Raw genomic sequence first — 23841 nt, forward strand, 5'->3', positions numbered from 1 at the left:
CTTGTATAAAGACACAAAGGTATAAAGCAGCTGATCCAAGACTCTGATGTAAGCTTTCTTATTTAAAATCCAGTAGCACTGCAAGAACACCACAGTTGCTCAAAGAAGGATAAGACACACAAGTTAGGGCAGTTAGTACAGGTAAAGAATCCTAAAAGCCAAATACTATTAAAAAATTGTCAGAGAAAATGTCTTAAAGAGTTATTGAAGAAGAATCTGAGTAAAAGGAACAATGACACAGAAATAGAAATAACTGAAATAAAGAAAAAAAAAACCCAATGAGGCTTTCCTAATATGTATGGACCACACAAGGAAGGGAGTCATAAAAATGAAGGTCACATATATTATGTGATATCAGTAACTGAGTGTTTAAACGTTAAAATTAAGAGCGTGCATTTGATACTTTGGGCCATTAAGAAGCCATGGAAAGGGATTTGAAGGCAAGTGATGTAATAAAAATAGTCCTTAAGAAAGACTAGCCCAGCAGCAATGATGGGATGAAGTTAGGTAAAGGGCTAGAGAACAGAGACAGAGATGAAAGGATACTATAGAGTAATGGAGGAGGCACGCAGTGAAGCGTTCAAAACAACAGCAAAAAACAATGGGCTCAGAATTTCAGAAGGAAATGATAAAGGCTTGGTGACTGAACAGAAAAACCAAGACACAAGAAAATCTCAGGAACATTCTACATGTCTGGATTTCTGGATAATTTTAGGTTAAGTACCAAAAAACAAAAAAAAAAAAAATTTAACCAACTTTGAAGAGCAAAGCACTGTAAAATGTATTACAAATTTTTGTAAAACTGTGCTTTAACTGCAAAGCAGGCTAGAAAAGCAAGGCTTATTGATATTTGTATCATTCATTGCTGCAGAAATGATTTGGTGTAAGGGAAAGCCATGGGATGTCAAAAGATTTCACTCATAACTGCAATGGGCTGTTTCAATTACCTCTCCAGACCAGTATCTTTACCTGTAAAATGAGAATAAGAGTATCTGCCTCACCTAACTGTGTTATTGTGAAGATTAAAAAGTATACAAGAAAGTGCTCTGTAAATAGGAAACCAATATATAAAAGTTAGAGGTCTTACTAAAAGAAGTACTAGAAGTACTAAAAAGTAACAGGGGATAAAAGTAATTTAATGTTATTGTTTCGATGCCTCAGGATCATCACTATGAATGTTAACTACTGCCCTGCACTTAATTTATGAAGGCCTTGCGATATATCGAGGTGGAAAGAGTTCTGGACTGATACGCATTTTCAGTTCTTAGGTGGTTTTTAATAGTTTTCCCGTGGAGTCCCCTGTCAGCTTAAAGATTCTCACTGTAGCTCCAAACCTTACTTCTAATTTTCTGCTTTTAATCTGCACTGGACTTATAAACTAGACACCAGATAATGAGTTTATTATTATCCACATGACAGCTCATACAAGAGAAGTGCATACAAAGGGGACCACAGCAGGTGAGGAGTACTTATTATTTTTATTCTTGGATGAGTTCCAGACAAGTAAAGTGTAAATACAACTCACTACCACAGAGTAGCTTAACACCTAACGGCTTACTGGAATGAAATTTAAATATATGGATAAAGTTTTATAATTTTTCAACATTCTGTAAACATTTATCCTCAATTCCTCTCTGTAGTCTACATTAATATCCAAGTATTTTTAAGAGAACAAAATAATCTTTAAGAGCAGTTTAGGCAACAACAATGCTAGTAACAATCAGTTCTTTCCTTAAGCATGCTTATTTTTCTATAATACAAATAGAAAGAGTTATTTAATCTGTTATCATGATTTTAATGACATTCCAGGGCAATATCCAATAATAATGGCCCAAAACCTGTTAACTTTATACAGCATCAGAGAGAAAATAAAATGGCCTCAAGAAGCACAACTTCCACAGTATTAGAGATAATTATCAGATTAGTAAAATAATACTGTCTAGGAATTGTTAACTTGAATACACTGACTTTATCCAAGTACACAGAATATATTCTGTCATCAGAGAATTCAATTTGTAAACATAAAAAACAAAAACCCACAATTTATTGAAAACAGAAAGGCCAAGATTCATCAGAGCTGATAAGGTGTATGGCAATGTACTTTAGCTGTATTTGTATATGACACTACCAAACACCAAAGCACCCCCTCCTCTGCTATAATCCTCATTTTAAGGTTAGAATTTTTATCCTCCCAAAACCATTTCTAAGACTAGAGCATCTTCTGTCTTCTCTTATAATGGGCCAGAAAAGTCAATTAGAAAGGAGAAACATCTTTTTTTTGAAACGTATTTCCTTTCTCATGAAACTTCTTTCTACTATCCTTCCCTACCCTCCCTACCCACCCAATAGCACTGCACCCAGATCTAGGATAGAGCTTCCTACAGTACGGTTCCTATCCTTGGCAAAATCCAACAGATCACCGTGGCAGATCATGCTAGTCTGGCTCCTGTAGCGGAGATGTATAATTAAATAGGAAGCTTTGAATACCTCTCAAGTATTACCATTATTCAAACCAGCGATTTCTTTTTAAATAATTAGATAAAATTCTTATGAATTTTCTCCAATCTATTTTCAGCACACACATACTAAGACCCTTGGCTCATTCTAAAACATTCCTCAAAAAAGTTAAGGTTAGTTATTTAAAAATCTTTTTTCCTACAGGGCGCCTGGGTGGCTCAGTCGGTTGGGCATCCAACTGTGACTCAGGTCGAGATCTCATGGTTTGTGGATTTGAGCTCTATGTCAGGCTCTGTGCTGACAGCTCAGAGCCTGGCGCCTGTTTGGGATTCTGTCTCCCTCTCTCTCTGCCCTTCCCCCACTCGCGCGCACGCGCTCGCTCTCTCTCTCTCTCTCAAACATAAACATTAAAAAAAAGTTAAAAAAAATTACTTCTTCCTAGAGCAAGGTTTCTAAAATGATCACCCATGCAATGGGCTCAAGGATCTGAGCTATAAAGACCTCTAAAGACCTCTTCAATTTACTAAGTCCTAATCGGAGAGATAATGGTAACAGGTCAGGAAGAGAAAAAAATTTCTGTCTGGTTTCTGGGAGAGGAAAATCAAACCTGGTTCCCTCCCAATGAGGACCCAACAGGTCTAAGTGGTACAGAGACATTACATCTTTCACAGACATTAGAAGATAAAGGAGAGAACAAATCACTGTCACTCTGCTAATAGGCCTCTAAACAGCCTTGACACTTGCATAACCTGATGAAAGCCATCGGAACCCCAGTGAAGAAGGACAAAGAAATGAGAAGGCATTATTAGCTATCCACATATTATAGAAGGAAACAGAGACTCAGAACTGAGTTCAGTAGCTTTCCCAAGGTCAGACAGCTAACCAACACTAAAGCAGGATTTTGTCTCTAAAGCCACTGTGCTTTCTTCTCTATCACTTCCCTCACTACACCAGTTAAAACAGCAAACATCAGATCTGACTTTCCTTCTGTAAGTTTTTGATATCATCCTGACCTGAGACATATGTTCTGAAAATATAATTAGCTCAGATATTAGTCAACTTTTCTAATGCCTACATTCTCTATGTCTTGTACTATTACGTGTTAACATGCGTCAGAACTATTCCTACTGGACATATTTCTCTCTAAATTTCAGATTTATCTCTCCCTTCATACCCATTTAGTGAGGCAGAAATCTACTAGGTTCATCAGGCTGCTTGACTTTGTAAATGGCATATTCATTTACACAGATAAGTTCTCAGGAAATAAGCTTTGTTCAAAGACTAAAAATTACAAAAATTTTTATGTTTTAGTAATAAATTCTCTATTTACCATAAGAGCAAATCCTTCAAAAGCCTGGTCCAAATGCAAACATGTAAAATATCTTTTCTCTTTTTCACTAAGGGTCTGTGTTCATATAAAGCCATAAATCAAATTATTAGAACTTTTAAGACAAAAAACCTATAAATTTAGTAGAACACATTTTAAAATTCCAAAAATAAGAATTCATATAGTTCCTAACACAGAAACAGACTGCAAAATGATCTAAAATTATATGATTTCATGTATATGAAAGAGTCTGAATCATTCATGTATGATAGGTAATGTATCTGTATTTAAAATTATATTGTTTTAAGTTATAACCTTGTTTTATGTTTCTAAGTTTCATAGGGTTTTATGTACTGTAAAATTGTCCATATTAACCTTTGACAGGTTTATGCTAGTAAAGGAGATTTGGCACCTGAGCAATCTACTTGGAATAAAAACCATGGGTGTTGCTGTTTTTAAATCATATCTTCCCAAGTTAGTCAGTCAGAGAAAGACAAAAATCGTATGACTTCACTCATATGAGGACTTTAAGAGACAAAACAGATGAACATAAGGGAAGGGAAACAAAAATAATATAAAACCAGGGAGGGGGACAAAACAGAAGAGACTCATAAATATGGAGAACAAACTGAGGGTTACTGGAGGGGCTGTGGGAGGGGGGAGGGGCTAAATGGGTAAGGGGCACTAAGGAATCTACTCCTGAAATCATTACTGCACCAAATGCTAACTAATTTGGATGTAAATTATAAAAAATAAAAAATAAAAAAATTTTAAAAACAAAGAGTATTAGTAAATAACATAAAACCTCAGGATATATGAAGGTCAAAACTTTCAAGGTCTTAAATTATCTCAACTTTTCATACTGAATTACCATGTATATGATGTTTCCTGTAATTCTTCCATCATTTTGTATTAAAACAAAACAAAACAAAACAAAACAAAACAATCATGTCTTCCTTTCTCCCTTCTTTGACAACTTCTACAAATACCACCTTATCTTTTGGTGATTCAAAAAATCTTAAACCAATTATATTAACTAAACCATTTTGATTTTTGATAATGGTCTAACATTTGCTCCAATCTTCATTCGCAATAATAATAAATGCTCAAGTCAAATCCTTTTTATAGATCCAACTATGACATCCGTCTAAGTCTTGGACTTATTTACATGCCTTTTCCTTTCCTTTTTAGGTTATCAGACAGATCAGAGGTCAGCAAAATTTTTTTTTAAGTTTATTTATTTATTTTGAGAGAAAGAGAGTGAGCAGGGGCAGGGCAGAGAAAGAGGGAGAGAAAGAGAATTCCTAGCAGTCTCTGCACTGACCCTGGGCTCAAACTCAGCAACCGCAAGATCATGACCTGAGCTGAAGTCAAAAGTCAGACACTCAACCAATTGAGCTACCCATGTGCCCCAGCAAGCTTTTCTGCAGAGAACCAGAAATAAATATTTTAGGTTATGTGGGCCACAGGGTCTTCGTTGCACCTACCCAGCTTGCAGCTGGAGCCCTAAGAGCAGCCATACATAATACATAAATGAATGGGCGGGGCTGGATTTAGCTGGCACCTACTGGATTTGGCCCATGGCAGTAGTTAACTGACCCCTGAGCTAAGTCATGGGAAAAATAGGACAAATTGTGCTACTACAATCACCTGAGGTATCTTACTACTTAGGCTAACGAAAAAAAAAAAAAACACTCATAGCCATGCTGAGTTTAGACTTAAGCACTAAATCCATTAATCTTGATCCAAAGAGTGCTAAAATATAATAATCCACCAAAATTAGATTTTACTTTTCAGAAAGCCACACATTTTGGTTAAGCATATTACCAGATAAATGAGGTCCTAACTGAGGTCAGGCTTTCAAACCTTCTCACCTTGATTCCCTTTCTCACCTTATTTCCCCAACTCACCCCAATTCCACTGGACACAATACTGATTTTGTTGTTGTTGTTGTTCCAGGAAGGCCAAGGTATCATCATCTCCCCCCTACTATATATAAAGTGGTTTCTGTTTCCCTTATTCTGTTACCAGATAGAGTTGAAGGCTGACTTCATGCCCAATTCCCCTTCTCCCTTGCTGCCTTTCACTCTATAAACTGGACAGGTTAAATGCTTACTTTCTCAGCCCTTCTCGCAGCTTAGCATGGCCATATAATAAAGTTCAGGACAATAAATATCTCATGAAAGACTGCCGGCGGTGGGGGCGGGAGGGAGGGGAGGTGAGGGGGCACCAGGGGCAGTACCCTGAGAAAGATTTTACATTTTTTTAAAAAAGGAGCTGGAGTCACAACTGCCAGAATTCCTTCCTCCTCACTTTCTCCCTGCCTTAGAGCAACTTTGATATCTGGAATTAGAGCAAACATTCTGCAAGCTGACATTCTGCAACCATTAGAAGAAGCTAAGAGAACTGTAGAGATCCAGTGCTGAAAACTTTAAGCCACTGAAACAATGCCAGAAGCCACTTATCTCCAGAGTGGTTACATGGGAAAAGATAGACCCTGTAAAGTGAATTTTTGTTACAAATGAAAATATTCCTAATCTACCTTTTCTTGGAAGTCCTGAGTCACTACTCCTTGCAAGAAGTGAAGGACTCAAAGTGGCTGAGCACAGTTTGTTATAAATTCTGACCAAATGGCACTAACTTTAACCAGGGAGAGAAAAGTAGCAGGAGGAAAATCACAAAAGAGGGTCGAGCCTGAGTTGACAGCCTAGGTACAATAAAGTCAATGAAGGCAAAGAAAAGACAAAAGCCAAGATGATTATGCAAATGCTAAAGAAACAGAAAATAAATAACTGGAAAAAGTATACCACTAGATTGTGGGGAAATAAAGTTAAAAATGCTCTACTCAGCAAATCAAATCTGAAAATTCTGATTAATTTCTAATGATGTATTCCCACTGTTAGAAAAACAGAAGTTAAGAACTCAGCTTTTACAGTTACATTTTTATGCTTTTCCCCCAGTGAATTAATTTATCTTCACACTTCTGTTTCCCTGGTATTCACAAGGGTATAGTTACTGTCCATATATGATTATTTTGACACTTGAAGAGTCTTTGAAATAATTATTAATGATCAAGTTACTGATGGTATTGACAGGAAGGACACTGGTCCCTTCAAGTAGTCATATACTAGGTTAGCTGGCTGATCCATCAGCCTAGTTTTAGGGACAGTCACTTCTCTTATATATCAATGCCACTGCAAAAATACCTAAAGATAAGTAATTCCACCCAGTCAAAAGAAACTTCAGAAATATGCTTATTTTAACTCACATATTCCCTAAAGTACAATTCTTAAGTTGAAAGATATTTTACTATCTTACAAATAATGCAGTATTTATATTACACACACACACACACACACACACACACACACACACCCCTCTCTAGTTCTAGACCTGATAGTCTTCTCCTCCATGAGAATTTTGGTGATGTTATGCTGTAGTGTAAACACCTATCAATTATAACACCTACAAATTACAATGGATTTTTTTATCATTATTTATTATTTTTATGATTTCAGAGTAGAATTCCTTAGGGCTGCCAAAGCTTTAGCTGGAAAGAATACCAAACACAAAGAGGTTTCAGGCTCAACTGCAGTAGTGGAACAGAATTTAGGCAAGTTCCAACACTACATTTTAAAGCCCAAACATCTTATTGTCTTTTTTAGTTGACAAATCTGTGCTCCGCAGTGTAACAGCAGCAGAACAGCTGGGTGGCCGTATCAAGCACAAAGGAAGCAACAGCACATGCTGTTAAGTGTCATTTTGATTGCCTAAAAATGGCAGCCCATGCAGATTTATTCCCTGTTATAAATTAGAACAATTATTTCTCTGGAGTTTTACGTTTTCTTCATGAAAGAGTCAAACTCTCTGCACGTTAAAAAAGAGGACTTTCAAAAAGGATATCTTCCCTTTCTTTGATGATCAGTTCATTCTGTTCCTCCAACTGCCTGATCTTCTTCTCAAATGATTCCTGCTCAGCTCGGAGTCGTTCTTCTGTCACTTCCTTTTCTTCACTTACTCTGAAAGAAATACAAAAATGGAAAGAAAATGCCTGTGAGGATGAGATAAAATATGTGCATATAGCTGTCATTTACCAAAACTAGATTTCTTTCAGAAGTGTGCTGATTTCTTCAGGGATACTCTTCAGGGATACTCTTCAGTATCTTCAGGGATACTCTTTGCTTTTTCTTCTTTTTTTGTTTTTTTAAATTAACCTTTCATGAGGCAATCGTGCATACCTTTGTAATAAAATATGAACATGATTTTTATATCAAAAATGTTCCCAGTCATCAGAAGTATCTTAAATGTGGAAAGTCCTAAATAGAAAATAGGCTCCCAGTTGCAACCAGGATAGAAAAATATTCAATTTTTAAAACACAGTTTCATTTCTTATCAAAACAGGCACAATCACTTTATTTTGATTCGGATCTTTTTAATATTTTTATATAAATCCTGTCAATGAAATAAACAATCTATATATCTCTTAAACACTTCATTAAATATACATAGGCAATTTTACTCTTTTCCTTGGAACTGATACCTTGCATTCCTCAGTAGCATATAAATAACTAGACTGGAATAAAAAGAGGGTATTAACTTAAAAAAAAGGTTTACATTACAATTATTCTTAGTACAAAAAGAATTAAAAAGTGTTAAAAAAAAAAAAAACTGACCAAAAAAAATCTGTATCCTTAATGTTTAACTGAAAAGTATTCCAACTCAATCCTACCAGAAAAAGGTGATGGTTTCTGATTAAGAGCAGAGGGAGGAAATCATTTAAAAACCCCAATTAATCAGCAACAACATTAAAACTTATCTTAGTTTTTTTTTTAATGTTTGTTTATTTTTGAGAGAGAGAGAGAGACAGAGCAGGAGTGGGGTAGGGGCAGAGGGAAAGAGAGAGACACAGAATCTGAAGTGGGCTCCAGGCTTTGAGCTGTCAGCACAGAGCTCGAGCACAGGGCTCGAACCCACAAATCTTGAGATCATGACCTGAGCAGAAGTTGGATGCTTAACCGACTGAGCCACCCAGGAACCGCCCCCACCCCCTTTTTAAAAAAATTTTTTTAAATGTTTATTTTTGAGAGAGACACACACAGCAGGTGTGGGGGAGGGGAGTGAAAACTTATCTTAAAACGACAGCCCTAATTTTCATGTTACTCTGTGCACAGAGATGTTAGCCCTGAGTTCTGCTACTAGTGCTTATTCCTCCAAAACATTTATCCTACAAGATCATACAGCAATATGTGTAAGTGAGATCCACAGGGATTCCTTTGAGCTCCTAAATTTACTTCCTTCTAGACCCCCGCTCTACTTGAAATCAATGAGATAACAGAATGAAAATTAGAATTTTGAATGTTTGAGTTGATTGCATCTCATCTTTGAATAATTTGTGTGAAAATGCACGACACACAGTAGTGTACACAAAAATAGGTTTATTTCTTCTTCCTCATCATGACATTAAAATCATTTTCCCAACTCCTATTATTCATGCTCAGCATACTATTGGGCCCATGAATGGGATTCAGGCCCTTCCTTCTATGAGGGTAATCTCTAAAATTGATTACAAGTACAAGGAATCCAGACAACTAAACAAATATACACAAGATGACGATTTATCCTCTGGTCTCAGGTTAACTTGCCTCCATTGTTGCCATTCCTTTCCAGGGCCTTCCCCTTTGTTGTCGTCACTGTCAAGCACACTTGCACTATCTTTCACAGTAATCCCGCCACCTCTCAGTTTTTCTAGAATTGTCAAACATTTGAACCATTAACTATTTCTACCACCCAAATTTTCAATCTGTCAACCAGCTTCTGAAACATTTTTGTCAAAAAACGGTTCCAAATCAGGTAAACTCCCAAGGTATAAAGTAGAAAATCATGTATACATGGAGACATTGGAAAACTGTGCTTATTTCTCTGAACATCATTATTCTTCCTCATAAAGAAAAAAAGCTAGACTAGATCAGGCATTTTTTAAAATTCTCTTGAGCTAAAGTTCTATTATTTCCTTCGCTATACTCTAAATATCCTGATATTGTGTATGTGTCCTTCATAAACATGGAGAGCATTTGTAAAGGAATAAGAAAGAAGTTCTCAAACATTTGGTCAAGGTACAAGGAATACAATACTATAATCTAGGCAAAAGTTATAGCCATAGGATGAGAGAGAGTAGATTAAGAGAAATATTAAAAAGTATAAACATGCAAAATTTGGCATAAGGATAGTGCAAAACATAAGAACTGATGAAACTGTAGGATTATGCATAAGATAAAGATGAGGGGCACCTGGCTGGCTCAGTTGGAAGAGCATGCAACTCTTGATCTCAGGATCATGAGTTTGAGCCCCACACTGGGTGCAGAGATTAAAAAATAAATAAACTTAAGAAAAAAAAGATGGATTAAATGATGCTATATATTGTAAGGAGAGAACAAAAACTGTCAAGGTGAGAAAATATGTAGCAAAATCTCTCCCTATTTAGATTGGTAAAATCTTAAACAAGACTAAAGAGGAAAATTCATAAGTAGATAAGCAAATATTTATTTTTTTACTTATTAAAAATTTACTCAAAGCCTACTATAGAAAAAAAAAAAATAATCAAAGTAACTTTAGCCAGTTACAGGGTACCCAAAAGAAACCTAACAATGGTTCTCTATCATTTCAAGACTATTCATAAAAGTCATACAAATATAAAGAACAGCCCAAAGATTTGTCTTTTCAGCAAGTAATGTACCAGAGTCATAAAAACAGTTTAAAAAAAAAAAAAAAGGTAGAATGCCAAATTTACCTTAACATTAAACTAAACAAAGACATTATCTCTAGAGCCTGCCAGGTCAGAACATATAGCTATTTACCAACATTTACTTACTTCCTTTGTCAGATCTGAAGGAGATCCATGAAAAGTCTAAGGATCAGTAAGGGCAGAAATGCTTATACATATGTCTCATAATGCCAGAGACCACAATAAGCTTTCCCCAAAACTTAAGGTACCCTATGCAGAAAAATCACTCTTCAAAATTTAGAAGTATGTTTGATAAAATGTGTTGCTATACTACTTAAACAGGCCTTTTTCATTTTAATCTTTTCTGTTTGCTGCTATGATAAGACTACTCTTTAGCAATTATTATGCTCTGGAAGACTATAAACTTAAGCTGTGTTAAGCACAAAGGACAACACTTCTTCTCTAGGCCTATCTAAAGATATGTACAGCTTCTTTGTGGCCTATTAGCCTAGTTAATATGAGCACATATATTAATACAACCTTTAAATGCAGAGGAATTACCAATAAAACAGCCTCCAGATTTGATACCCACTCTGAAATCTGTCTTCTTGTTTAATTTATGTTCAATAATATTTCCCTTGAGGTATACATACAAGAAAATATCTGGTATCATGATCTACATTTTTCTTTTTTTAAATTTTTTTTTCAACGTTTTTTATTTATTTTTGGGACAGAGAGAGACAGAGCATGAACGGGGGAGGGGCAGAGAGAGAGGGAGACACAGAATCGGAAACAGGCTCCAGGCTCCGAGCCATCAGTCCAGAGCCTGACGCGGGGCTCGAACTCACGGACCGCGAGATCGTGACCTGGCTGAAGTCGGACGCTTAACCGACTGCGCCACCCAGGCGCCCCCATGATCTACATTTTTCATCAAAGCATTCACAGACCACAAAGTAACATAAAAAGACCTAATCCTTTATCTCATGTGGAGTATAGCAATAAGTTAATTAAGAAAATGTGAATCTAAACATAGGGAAGGGAAATATTTGACTAATAGGATTAAAAAGTTACAACTGGACAAGAGAATAGTCCCAGTGTGGTTTGTTAATTATTAACAAGGAGGACAACAGTCTGTTCATGAAGAAATCACCATTTTTGGCATTTAACACCTCAGAGTATTGCTTAAAAACTTCCACAAAATAGGGGCACCTGGGTGGCTCAGTTGGTTAAGAGTCCAACTTCAGCTCAGGTCATGATCTCACTATTCCTGAGTTCCAGCCCCACATCAGGCTGTGCTGACAGCCAGAGCCTGGAGCCTGTTTTGGCTTCTATGTCTCCCTCTCTCTCCCTCTCTCTCTGCCCCTCCCCTGTTCACACTCTGTCTCTCTCTCTCACAAATAAATAAACATTAAAAAAATTTTTTTAAACCTCCACAAAATGTACTCTTACCTATCAATAGAAAATAATTTATATCCTTAGATAATGAAGGATATTCATTATCCTTCATATTCTTCACGGTTGAACTGAAAATTGTGCCAAAAGTACTTAATTTCTTCGAAGTCTTACATTTTAGCTTAAACATCACTGCATATTTTGTATTTTCCCATATAAAACAATATTTTCTGTTTTAATATAAAAAGTTTTCCCACACTCATCTATTCTTCATTTTCTAAAAGCTGATTTTTTAGTAAAAGATTTATTTTATGGTTTTGCATAACCTTGGTGTTCTTCCGTATTCTCCAGGAATGGGTACTTTTACACTAATGTGAAAGACAAGGTCAAGGTAGCAAAGCTTCTATTTTAAAGAGAATTACAGCTCATCGAATGGTCAACCAGATAAATTTCCTGCCCTGTTTAATGTCTTGTGTTTGGAAGCTGGGGATGTGGGTTCTAATTTATAAATTCTGTATATCAACCTGGTAAGCTTTAGAGAAGGAAAGAACAGATTTCATAGGACATCTGGCAAACAGAAAGAGACATACTGTTTTCAAACTGAAGTAAACACAAAGTGGGGAAAAAAGCTATCATCATTAAAAATATTTCAGTGCAATTACTTTAAGGCCATCTTTACAAATTTTAACATTTGGCTGTTATTTTATTTTTTTATTTATTAAAGTAATTTTTAAATGTTTGTTTACTTTTGAGAGGGGTGGGTGAGGAGGGGTTGAGAGAGAGGAGGATAGAAGATCCAAAGCAGGCTCCGCACTGTCAGTGCAGAGCTTGATGTGGGGCTCGAACTCATGAACCATGAGATCCTGGCCTGAGCGGAAAGTGGACACTTAACCGACTGAGCCACTCAGGTACGTTGGCTGTTATTTGAAATGTACCGTCTGAAGGAACACAGGTGCTTTAAGAAATCAGAGACATACCAAGCTATGTCAAAAGGGCTCTGAGAACAACAGAGTAATATCAAATGAACATAGATGCACAAATCCTCAACAAAATACTAGCAAACAGAATCCAGAAACATAACAAAAAGATTATACATCATGGCCAAATGGGATTGATCCCAGGAATTAAAAGTTGGTTTAACACTCAAATATCAATTAATTTAATATACCATATCAATACATTAAACAAAACCCACATGATTATCTAAGTAGATGTGGAAAAGTGCTCAAAAAAATCCAACCATGATTCATGATTTAAAAAATACTCAAAAAACAGAAAGACAAGGGAACTTCCTCAACCTAAAAATATACTATTTATGAAAAGCCCAAATCTAATATACCATATCTAATTGGAAAAGACTGAATGCTTTCCCTCTATGATCACGAATAAGACAAAGATGTCTGCTCTCACCACTTCAGTTCATGTTGTACTAGAGATTATAGCTAGGGAAATTAATTAGGAAAAAAGAAATAAAAAGCATCTATATCCTAAAAGTAGTAAAACCATCTCTATTGCACATGACATGCTTCTATATATAGAAAATCTAAGAAGTCCACTAAAACACTACAAAAATTAATGAAGGAGTTCAGCAGGGTTACAGGATACATGATCAATGTACAAAAATCAAATATATGTTTATATACTAGAAGTAAGTAACTCCCAAAAGAAATCAAGGAAACAATTCCGTCTACATTTGCGTCAAGAAAAATCAAGTATAAAGGAATAAATTCAGCAGGATTTTTCAACACTTGTTCACTGAAAACTAAAAAACATTATTAAAATAAACTAAAGACCTAAATAAATGGAAAGGCATTCCATGTTCATGACTGGAAGACAATATTGTTAGGATTAACCTTCAGATTCAACTCAATCTTTTTCAAAATCTCAGCTGGCTTACTTGCAAAAATTGACAAGCTGACCCAACTACAGAAGTCATCTGGAAATGAAAGGGACCCAGAATATCTAAAATATTCCTGAAAAAGGAGAAAAACACGGAGAACCCATACTTTCCAATTTTAAAACTTAGTACAAAACGATAGTAATCATGACAGTGTAGTACTTGCATGAAGATGGACGCAGAGAACAATGGAATCTAAATAAATATTCACCTTCAATATGGTACCTTGATTTTTCAACCAGGATACCAACAAAATCGAAGAGAAAGAATAGTCTTTTCAACAAATGGCGCTGGTACAACTTCCTATCCACACGCAAAAGAATAAAATTGGGCCCTTACCTCATGCCACATAAAAAAATTAACACTTCCTGAATCAAAGACTAAAATGTAAGAGCTAAAACTATGAACTCCTGGAAGAAAAAAAATGTATACATCTTTGTGATCTTGGATTAGGCAATGGCTTCTAAGATATGTAGGACATCAAAAAACAATCTACAAAAGAAAAACAGACTTCATCAAAATTAAAAACTTTTGTGTTTCAAATGACCCCATCAAAAAAGTGAAAAACAATGCACAGAATGGATAAAAATGTTCAAAATAATATATCTGATAAGGGACTTGAATACAGTATATAAAAAACTCCAAAAACTCAACACTAAAAAGACAACCCAATTTATTTTGAAAAAAACTTTTAATGTTTATTTATTTTTCAGAGAGAGACAGAGCATGAGTGGGGGAGGAGCAGAGAGAGAGACGGAGACACAGAATCCAAAGCAGGTTCCAGGCTCTGAGCTGTCAGCACAGAGCCTGACACAGGGCTCGAACCCACGAACCATGATATCATGACCTGAGCTGAAGTCGGATGCTTAACTGACTGAGCCACCCAGGCACCCCAAAAGACAACCCAATTTAAAGCATCTGAATAGACACTGCTTCAAAGAAGAAACACAAATAGCCAAAAAGGACATGAAAAGTTGTTCAACATCATTAGCCATTAGGTAAATGCAAATCAAAACAATTAGACAGCACTTCAAAACCACTACGAGAACATAATTGAAAAGACAGATAATAACAAATGTTGACAAAGCTGTGGAGAAACTGGAACCCTCATAGATTGCAGGTAGGAATGTAAAATGATGCAGCCACTTTGGAAGGTAGTCTGGCAGCTCCTCAAAAAGTTAAACATAGAGTTACCATATGACTCAGCAATTCAGCTCCTAATACACCCAAGAGAAATGAAAATACATGTTCACATAAAACTTTTATACAAATGTTTATAGCTATTATTCATAAGAGCCAAAAAATAGAAACAACCCAAATGTCTACATCAAGTGATAAATGGGTCAGCTAAATAATAAAAATGCATATTGTTTTTAAAACGCTAAGAATAAAACACATTTTCCAAGGAACAAAGCATAAAAGATAGTATAATTATATAATGCCTAAAATGGTGGGATATCTGATCATTTATTCATGTTTAAATGTGCACCTCAAAAAAGTTAGCATTCTAATAGTCATTTGTTACTTTTTTTTTTAATGTTTATTCATTTATTTTGAGAGAACACTCGCACACACACACACACACACACATACACACACGCGTGCACATACACACGTGAGCTAGGGAGGGGCAGAGAGAAGGAGAGAGAGAATCCCAAGCAGGCCCTGCACTGTCAGCGCAGAGCCCAAGTGGGGGCCTATCTCACAAACCATGAGACCATGACCTGAGCTGAAATCAAGAGACAGCTTAACCAACAGCTACCCAGGCCCGCCACTCACTAGTCACTTCTTTTTAGTTCAAGTATATACTCATTTCATGAAGTAGCTCTAATCTTAATACTAAAATCTGGCAAAGACATAGAAAACAAAAATTAGGGTCCAATCTATCTAATAAATATAGCTGAAAAAAAAACCCAAAACAATTATTAGCAAAGCAAATCCAAAGATCCAGAAAGATAATACATCCAAGTAGAGTTTATCCCAGGAAAGCAAGACTTCTGTAAGAGTTGAAAATTGATGTAATTCACTATGTTAAGAGAATAAAGGAGAAATCTTAAATGCTCATCTATAAATGCAGGGAAGCACTTGTCAAAATTCAACCTATTCACAATAAAAACCTCTACAATCTAGGGACTGACAGAATTTCTTCAATCTAATAAAGAGCATCTATAAAAACCTATAGTTATTATAGCTATAAGGATGGAAAAAAGAACGCTATCCCTAACCTTGTACTTAAAACAAGAATGTCAGCTATTACTCCTTCTATTTAATACTGACTGGAGCTCTTAGCCAGTCCAATAAGGTAAGAAAAGAAAGTAAAATGCAAAGAAAGAAAGAAGTAAATTTTTATGTGCAGATAATACGTATGTATGCATGTATGTATGTAGAAAATATTAAGGAATCTATGGAAAATATATTAGCACAAGTAAATTTAGGAAAATCACAATGTTATTATGGTAGCTAGCCTGTAAAATGGGTCCCAGTGATCCCATCTCCTGGTATTCATATCCTTGTTTAATCCCTTCCCCTTGAATGGACCTAGTGACTCTCAAAACTGACTGGATGTCACTTCTGAGATTAGATTACAAAAGATAGGGACTTCTGTCTTGATTACTCTTGCTCACTCTGGTAGAAGCCAGTTGCCTAGTCGTAAACTACCACATGGAGAAGCCTTTGAAACAAGGAATGGAGGGAGGCCTTCGGCCAACAGCCAGTAAGGAACTGAAAAAAGCAGTGTCAGAAAGATATTACTGGAAATTGAAGAAAGGGGAAGCATTGCATATGGTAGCAGGGAGTGTACTGACATTTTTAGTAATGTGGAAAGTAGGAAATGGGGCTAATGAAGTGGGCCACAAAAATATCCAAGGAGATTTCCAAGTGTTAAGGTGCTGCCTAGTTTCTTCCTGGTGCTTATGGTGAATTGGGAGGAGAAAAGATAAATTCAAGGCAAGACAATATTAAACCAAAATGAATCAGGATTTCTCAACCTTTCCAAATAGCAAACATGATAAAAGTAAGACACATATTCAAAATAAATTTCAAATCCAAGACACTACCTGGAAAAACAAGCTGTAGAGATAAAGTCAGGGGTGTAACTTGTTAAGACCTTAGAAAGATCAAAATTGATGCAAGAGAGTCATACAAAAGGCACTGTGAAAAGATTAAGACTGGGCCTCGCCAATCCTCTCAAACAATAGGGTCTCTATTTAAAAAAAAAAAAAAAGAAAGAAAGAAAAAAGATCTCTAGTATTTTAAATGGCTAATATTTTGTGATGTTAGGCAGCCATAGATAATACAGATTTTAACACATTAATCAGTTATTTTAAATTCCTCATCAGATCATTCCAACTGCATCTGCTTCTGTTGCTTTGCCTCTTTTCACATTTTCCCTGGTCTTTTCAAATGCTCATAATTTTATTGACATCTGGATATCTTGGAGAGGTCAGTAAAGACTGAGGCAAATAATTTCTATACTTGAAAATGGGCAGACCTTCCCTTTGGTTAGGTTTTCAGTGCAGGAATTGTTTATTTAATCAGAAGTTAGGCAGTTTTGATGTTTACTGTTGCAGTGGCTACCCTCCAAGCAGCAGAGGCTTCAAATTCCCCTAGGTATAACTTCTTTTCACGTGGACCAGATGTTTTTCTCAGTGTCTGCTGTACCCTGGCTCTGTGTCTTCCATCCTAGGGGGTTTGTGTTTTGTGAGTTTCTTTCTCATCACTATTCAACTGTTACTTTTACTAGACACTGGTTAGCCTGTTGGTGGGGATCTGGGTTGGGGTGGAGTTCTCCGTTATTCTAATTAGAGCTGTGCTAATCGGAATGTTAGCCGGTTTTAAAGTGTTCCTCTCTCTCCTCTATATTGTAGTTCTGAAACTGCAATTCTGAGATGTAACCCTGTAATCCCCTGAGGTTATTTTCCCCCACCCCCAGCTTCAGTGGTTTCTACCAGTGCCCTAAGGACTACAGTTTATGGTACTCCCCCTTTCTGACCTTATGGGTTTTGCTACATAGGAGAGATAAAAAAGAAGGACCTAGGACACATTTGTGTCCTTTCTGTAGCAACCATTGTTCCCCTCTCCCAGGCCTACACCAAGAGAAATGCTTTATCAGGGCTCTCATCAAGTAGGGCTTATGGAGAAAACGTTTGCAAGACAGTTCAAGCTCCATCTATATTTGCTGCTCCAGAGGGCTCCCCACTCTCTCCTGCCCACATTTGCTCTCCATCAATTTGTTATCTATTGCAGCTGAAATGTCCTTACCCACTGCCAGCTGTGTCTGTCCCAGGTAAGCTGGTGCTCACACTTCATCTTTCCCTGTAGGCACATGTCTCTCTTGAGATTTCAGGTTATGGTTGCTTTGCAAATTGAGCTCTTTGATTGTTTCAAGAAATGTCCTGAGTTTGTTTCACATTGGTTTCACCTTGCTTGCTTTCTTTCCTTGCCTTTTCTTTTTTTCCTTTTATAATTATAAGGTTAGGAGCAACATCCTCTACAGTCACTTAGACCTACCTACATAATCATTTATATGTACTTACATATTTATTTCATTTTGCTTTTATTAAAATAATTCAACAGGAGGCAATTAGACTGAGGTGGCTTTAATGCCTTACCAGCCTAAGTAAGCAAACCAAAACTTACACCTATAATGCCTCAAGGTTAAGAAATCAAAACCTAAGAACAATCCATCTGGAACAGCCACCTAGCCATTCCCAAATAAGGCAATGGCTTATCTTAATGCCTGGCAAATACTTTCCCTGACTGCTTCCACCTGTTCCCTGTAAAAGTCTCTCCCCTAGCTCCTATTGGTGGAGGGTTCCTAATACTTCTGGTTCTAGGCTGCCTGATTTGAATTGATTTTTGCTAAAACTGAGTCTTAAAAATGTAGTATGCCTCAGTTTATTTTTTAATGCTCTTATTTTACTAACATGCCCTCCCAATTTTCAAAGATGGAAAAACTTTAACAACATAAATGACCACAGTATTAAATTATAACCCACAGAACTATAATATTTATTAATGTCAAAAGATAAACTGATGCATATAACATTATGCCATGCATAAGGGGAAAGAATGCTATAGAAAAATTAACCTCTTTTAGGAAGCAGTATCTGGCCAGAAGAACCATTAAAAAGACTGTCGAGTGTATGCTAGTCACTTAAAAAACATTCTTTGAATTGTAGAGTTCAGAATAGACAATGTGAAAATGAATTTTGGCATACTAACTGTTCTGCAGGGTCACGATACATTGAAGTTCAAAGACTGCCTTTCTACCTAAAGTGAAAAGGTCCTTATCTCATCTTGAAACATTATACCATCCAACATAAATACTATTTATGCAAAAAAAAAAAAAAAAAAATTCACATTGGCTTCAAACAGGAAAGCATAAAAGCCCCTGAAAAATTAAAGTCTAATTTTCTTATTACACTGCAATGTACATTTAATTACGACCAAAAAATTATGATTAGTTTCAAAAAATAAAAGACCAGAATAAATATAAAATAATAATGATCTACTCATTTTACAATGGGAAACTAATGGCGCTACACTTTCTATTTTTCTTCTAAGAAATGGCAAGTAGAAATAGCAAACTGTCCTCTGGGAAAAATCAAAGTATCTGAGCTTAAAAAAGAACCCTGTCCTCAAATGAGTTAGTGCACAAGTATGCACTGGGGAACCATGCATTATTTGACACTGTAGGCATAGGACATGAAATAGAGGGGGGTTTTTTAGGCTTCTTAGAACATGGCTCATATACATCAAAAACTGCAATTGTAGCCAAGATTATTTTTAAACTTTTTTTTTCCTTTAAAGACTAAGGGACAGTGTAGTTTCTGCATTAGTCTATGGTACCCCTCCCCATCTTAAAAAGTTTCAATAAAAAAATGCATATCCATATATAAAGAACTGTCACCATCTTTCAGCAGAAACTACAATATTTTGCAAAGCCATTCATTTTTCAAGTCCCCATAAAATGACACTCCTCTTCCCATCTATGCAAACAATTCATTAATTCTACTGTAAAAGACTTTCTGAGGTCACTTAATTCAGCAATCTTGAACCAAAAAAATTCTCTCTTATCCTAATACCTCCTAGAAAGATCAATCAATATTCCACTTATCCTTCTGCAAATGTAAATCAATGCCGGACACCTCAGGGAAACCCCTTCATTTACTTGAAACCCATATATCAAGTCATGTCTTACACTCTCCTCCACAAACTAAATAATTCATAACACTCCTAATTTATCTCTGTGGTATCTATTTTCCAATAGCTTGTAAATTTGGATTTGTATTTTTATTCTATTCTTTTATCAGTGTACTTAACACAAGTGAAAAAGTTCCCTGTGCATATACAGATTATTAAGGACACATCTAAAGATTATTAAAAACTTACACCAGTTTTTTTTCTTTTTTAATCTACTTGTTTCCTTGCCAAATAGCACAATATTGCTTGCTCATGTTCAGGTTAAATTTAACTATGAACCATGTATTTTTCTTTATGTACTGGGCCTAACCAGTGAGTCTGTCTCTAAAATGAATTTCTAATTTATTTTTATCCTTAGACATATAATAACCTGTACTTGTCACTACTGTCTTTTATCCTGTTTGAATGAATCCATTTTCCAACCTATTATGCCAACTCTGAATTTTATTTATATTTTCTATTAACATTTATTCTTGTTTAAAAATATCAATAAATCTTATAGGCATCTTTTTCTTTCATCTATAGCACCAACAAAGATACTGACTATAAAGGACCTCACAGCTAGATTTTTAATGGATCCCTCCAAGATATAGATAAGCCAGTCTTGGAATTTAAACACATAAGATTTTCCACGAACATTTTTAAAGTTGAGGCCATGTGTTTATTAAAAAAAAAAAAAAAAAAAAAAAAAAAAAAAGCCTATGCTTTTTAAAGGGTGCCTTTCACCTCAAAGGCACCATTTTAAAGAACCTACAGTATCATTTTACCTTTATATTGTATGTCACCTTGTAACTGAAAAACATGCTATTTGTTTTGTATATTATGCTGTGAGCTAGTGAATGGGATTTTGAAAATATTCTGTTAATGATCAGTTTGAGGTGCTAAAACACTCTCAGTGACTTCTCCCCTAAATTAATGTTAATAGATCTGCGTAATATCTGAAATTCTTTAAATATGCTATACTTAAATAGATCATAGGACTACATAAGGTTTTCCAAATCTTATGACACTTTCTCCATTTGGTTTGACCTTTATCACAACTGAAGCAATCTTCATTCTTTATACCTAATTTTTACTGGAAAGTCTTGAATGAAAACAACTTTTAAAACTTCAGCCTAATAATCCCCTATTAATACTCTTTAAATCATTTTCTATTTATTCAAAAGTCTCTTAGTTAAAAAAGCCATGTACCAGAAAAGGTACATAGGACAGAAAAGAAACAGATGTCTTACCTTATATGACATGATTTGGAAAGCAAAGTATACAACAAATTTAAAACAGTGTGTTTATTTATGAACAAGGAAATATATCTAACTATCCTTTACTCAAAGAGAAAACTTTTTTCTCTTCTCAAATGAAAGTTGAGCTTTAATTTTCCCTTTTTCTTCTTCATTTTCCACTTTCCTTCTTCTTCCTGAACAATTAATTGGCATGGGGCAGAGTCAGAATCAGAGTGAGATCCGGAGGACACAAGGACACACTGTGCACAAGGAGGACACACTGTGCACAAGGTTTGCCCAGTAGGATGTCAGTGGCCAAGCAGATTGAGAAGGGCGTCAACACATGACAGGTAGTCCAGCATGGGTGTTACAGCCTCAGTGAAATGAGAAGAGCATCTATGTGGAAGAGCTGCCAGGCATGGGTATAAGCATTTGAGGTGGGTATCCTTGTAAGGCGGTAGGAAGGACCCCCATGGAGATTCAGAGCCCAAGTGTGGTGAGGAAGGGTCTATGCAGGGCTTGAGAGTAGGTGTTAGTATAGAATAGCCCACAAAGAGTGAAGAGAACACACAAAAACGGTTAACTTTTAGTAGATTATCAGGGTCCAAGGAAGATGAGGAAGACATACACTTATAGTATCGGAGCTCAGGCAGAACGAGAAGGGTTATCCTCAAGAAGGGGCAAGCTGGTAGAATGTCAGAGCCTGAGGGTGGGTGAGGAGGGTATCTACACAAGGGAGAAGACCAACATGGAGGTCAGAGCCAGAGAAGGGTTAGAAGAACATGACTGCAAAGGGGGAGCCTGGTGTGGGTGTCAAGGCCTAAGCAGATGAAACAGGATATCCAAATAGTGGGGACAGCCCAACATGAAGACTCAGAACCAGAATGGAGTGAGGAGGGCATTAAGGCAGAGTTTGGCCCAGACTGGTGTGCTAAAATATAAGCAGGGAGAAGAGGGCATCCATGAGAGGGGGACTGGTGAACTAGAATGGGGAGTAAGAGCTCAAGCAGGATAAAGAAGGCTTCTGTGCAGAATGAGTAGCAGCAGAGGGGGAGGATTAGTTACATGGAGGTAATTAAACAACAACAAAAAATTAAACATATTAAATATGAAACCAGATTGCCCAACGTCAGCTAGGAAAGTTATAATAACATTTTCTCAAGCACTCACAAACATTTATGAATATCAACCATACCTTGGGTCATGAAATAATTTTTTTTTTCTAATTTAAAATTCTGGCCAGAATAGGACCAAACTAGAAATCAATAATAGAAAGATAAGAGGAAAATGTCCACTTGGAACACTTGGAAATTATAAAATCCTGTTCTAAATAAAGCCATGGGTCAAAAAGGAAGTCTCAAAGGTAATTTTTAAAATATATACATACTGAATGCAAACGAAAACAAAATCTATGTAGAATGCATATTCTGTAATGAGAGGGAAGATTATAGAACTACATGCTGACAGTAAAACAGGAATGGTCTCTATATTCCTATGTTTCTAGTTTAAGAACCTAGAAAAAGAACAAAATAGATCAAAAGCAACAAGAAAGAAGGAAATAAGAGCAAAAATCAATAAAATTGAAAACACGAAAAATAGATAAACTCAATGAAACATAATGCTGATTATCTAGACAAATATCAGTAAAACTGATAAAGCTGGCCTGACTGACTAAAAGAGAAGGTACAAATCAGCACCATCACAAGTGAAGCACTATGCAGTCATTAAAAGGATAATAGAATAGAATACTACAAACAACTTTATGTTCATAAATTTGGCAACTCCAAAGAAATGGAACAATTCTGGAAAACTACAAGCCCCTAAAGCTCAACTAAGATGAAACAGACAACCTAAATAATCTTGTAACCATTAAAGAAATTAAATTTGTAATTAAAAAACTCTTTAAAACTACACCTCCCAGCCTGGAAAGTTTCAATGGAGAATTCAATCAAATATTTAAAGAATAATTAACACCAATTTTATAGTTTCTTCTGGAAAACTGAAAGGGAGAGAATACTTAACTCATTTTATAAGGATAGTGTTACCATGATACTAAAGCCAGACTATGCCAGGAAAGAAAGAAAGAAAAAAAGAAAGAAAGAAAGAAAGAAAGAGAAAGGAAAGAAAGCTACAGCCCAATGCGTCTCATGAAACTTGATGTAAAAATTCCAAACAAAATAATAGAAAAACAAACTAGAACTGGATAAAAACAAGGATAACAAGTAAGATTTATTACAGGTATGCAAAACAGGTTCACATTCAAATATCAATTAATAAGATCCACCCTATCAACAGCTAACTCTTCAAGAAAATTCATAGGAAATTAAATGTTTGACAAAAATCTAGCATGCAATCATAACAAAAATTCTTATAAAATGAGGAATAGAGGGGAATTTCCTCAAATTTATAAAGAACACCTACAAAAATTCTACACTTAACATTATACTTAATGACAGGGGCGCCTGGGTGGCTCGGTCGGTTGAGCATCCGACTTCGGCTCAGGTCATGATCTCACGGTCCGTGAGTTCGAGCCCCGCGTCGGGCTCTGTGCTGACAGCTCAGAGCCTGGAGCCTGTTTCGGATTCTGTGTCTCCCTCTCTCTCTGCCCCTCCCCTGTTCATGC

The 23841-nt window shown here is 36.0% G+C and overlaps 1 protein-coding gene across 1 annotated transcript in view; it reads right to left on the reverse strand.

Moving 5' to 3' along the window:
* KIAA1328 (KIAA1328 ortholog) overlaps positions 1 to 23841 on the reverse strand; it is a 343712-nt gene that overhangs the window by 288006 nt on the left and 31865 nt on the right. Inside the window, exon 5 of the mRNA XM_049619518.1 lies at positions 7688 to 7803. Coding sequence (XP_049475475.1) covers positions 7688 to 7803 — 116 coding nt within the window. The remainder of the gene's footprint in view (positions 1 to 7687; positions 7804 to 23841) is intronic.

This window comes from Panthera uncia (genome assembly GCF_023721935.1).
Source record: "Panthera uncia isolate 11264 chromosome D3 unlocalized genomic scaffold, Puncia_PCG_1.0 HiC_scaffold_8, whole genome shotgun sequence".
Taxonomy (NCBI): Eukaryota; Metazoa; Chordata; class Mammalia; order Carnivora; family Felidae; genus Panthera; species Panthera uncia.